The sequence below is a fragment of the Pteropus alecto genome, unplaced genomic scaffold, assembly GCF_000325575.1.
Source record: "Pteropus alecto unplaced genomic scaffold, ASM32557v1 scaffold78, whole genome shotgun sequence".
In the NCBI taxonomy this organism is placed as follows: domain Eukaryota; kingdom Metazoa; phylum Chordata; class Mammalia; order Chiroptera; family Pteropodidae; genus Pteropus; species Pteropus alecto.
The window spans coordinates 3,454,933-3,456,951 of record NW_006443124.1 but is presented as its reverse complement, the minus strand read 5'-3'; the positions used below and the strand labels follow the sequence as shown (position 1 = coordinate 3,456,951).

At 60.9% G+C, this 2,019-nt stretch overlaps 1 protein-coding gene across 1 annotated transcript in view; it reads left to right on the top strand.

Moving 5' to 3' along the window:
• The first annotated feature begins 1,165 nt into the window (after nt 1-1,165).
• ARHGAP26 (Rho GTPase activating protein 26) overlaps nt 1,166-2,019 on the top strand; it is a 385,346-nt gene continuing 384,492 nt past the window's right edge. Inside the window, exon 1 of the mRNA XM_015597932.2 lies at nt 1,166-1,682. Coding sequence (XP_015453418.1) covers nt 1,529-1,682 — 154 coding nt within the window. The 5' untranslated portion in view covers nt 1,166-1,528. The remainder of the gene's footprint in view (nt 1,683-2,019) is intronic.

Sequence of the window (2,019 nt, the reverse complement as noted above, 5' to 3'; positions counted from 1 at the left end):
AGAAAAGAAAAAAAACGAACAGAAAAACCACATAATTGAAGGAAAGCTGCTAGTTCCTGGACAAACAATTTATTCAAGGACAGCCCCTATCCTCTAGGAGTCCACAGTTCAGTTGTGGTGAGTGAGATCCAGCCTGACAGGTACAGTGGTGAGTGAGCTGACTGAATTGATTCCTCTGGTGGAACACAGGGACAGCAGGGCAACACATTGAGCGTGGGAGATGGAGAGGGGCACCTGAAAGAATCCATTCATTTATTCCACAAATACTTATCAGTCTCTGTAGCACACTTAGCACATGGTAAGCTCAATGTTATTAAATGCCAGCCACTGTTCTAGGTGTTGAGGATGCCTCAGTGCACAAGAAAACTGAGGTGGCCTTTTTCTTGCGAAGCTCACCGTGTAGCGAAGGACGACAGGCAGTGGGCGAAAATATGTAAAATAGTGTTAGATGCCCAGTAGGAAAACAACAGGCAGCTGAAATTCTAAGGATGTTAGATCCTTCGGAGGAGGGCCCCTGTGGGCGGGTTTTGGGCAGGAGTGGTTGTGACGCGGAGGGACTGTAGGGGGCGGGAAGACTGCAGTCAAGAAGAGCTGGTAATTTTAAGATGCAAATATTTTCTGCCTGACTGCAAGAAAAAGCGTGTGCCTAGGGTCGACATGGTTGCTTGGTGCAGTCGGGGTTCTCCTGGGGCAGGGGCTGCATTTTGAATGCAACCTGCCCAGCTATGCAGGGCGGGCAGAGGGGAACGGTAGCCCTCATTCGCAGTATTTTTGTGCTCAGCACATCTAGGCTCCTCCGCTCCCCAGACCTGCAGACGCCGCAGATTGGGCTCTGAACCGGACCGCAGCAGGCAGGGAAGAATGGGGGTGGCGGGGGTCCATGCACCGCAGCAATTACCCGCAAGGATCAGGATCGGCAACACCTCGAGGGCGGGAGGGGGCGGAGCTTGTGCTGCGGACCTAGGCGGTGGCGCGGGCCCCGCCTTCTACCTGAGGCCCCGCCTCCAGGTCCCGCTGATTGGGTCAAGGCCGCGGAAGGGTCGGGCGTCCCCGGGAGGCCGAGGGGGGGGTTCGGCCTGAGGTGGGCGCGCTGATTGGTCCGGCTGGGATTAGGTCATCGCTAGCAGGTTCGAGCAGCCCGGACGCCCGCGGGGTGGCGGAGGCTGCTGTGAGAGGGCGCTCGAGGCTGCTGGAGAGCGAACAGGCGAAAAGAGGCGGGGAGGCGGCGGCCGCGCTCGCTCTCCAGCTCGCTGGCTTCCCGGCGCCCCTGTAAGTGCGCCGCTGAGCTTCCTGCTCGCCGGCCGCTCCGTGGCGCGTCGCCGGAGCAGCCGCCCAGCAGCCAGGTCCCGGCTCGGTTTGGGAGTCGTGCGCGCAGGGGGACACTGCGCGGGGGGCGAGCCGGCGCCACACCTGTGGAGCCGACGGCCGTAGTGGGTGCCAGCCCGGGTCCCACTGCGTGTGTGCTGGGGGCAGCGGGTCGCCCGGTCCCCGGGGGAGGTGCGTCCCCCGGCTGGGCGCCTTGGGCACTATGGGGCTCCCAGCACTGGAATTCAGCGACTGCTGTCTGGACAGCCCGCACTTCCGAGAGACGCTCAAGTCACACGAAGCGGAGCTGGACAAGACCAACAAATTCATCAAGGAGCTCATCAAGGACGGAAAGTCCCTCATCAGCGCGCTCAAGAGTGAGTGCCCCCCGAGCCCGGCAGGGTAGGGACCCCAGGGCGGGAGGGGCCGTCGGGCGTTGCTCAGCCCTGGGCGTCCGTGCACCGGCTGGTTTTCTGTCCCCGGGGCGCTGAGGGACGGGCGTAGGTGCTTTTAATGAGGCGGAAAAGGTACGTAAAATGGGTGAGCCAGCCACAATCCGATAAAGAAAGAGATCGGTCCCCCTGCTGTTTGCTTTCTGAGATGGTCGGGAGGTGACCGAGGGCAAGTGGTGCTCTGGGCCACCACGGATGAATGTGCGCGGCACACAGGTGTCCAGGGAGTAAGGACTGTAGTTTCTGGCGCGCCGCAGCCTGT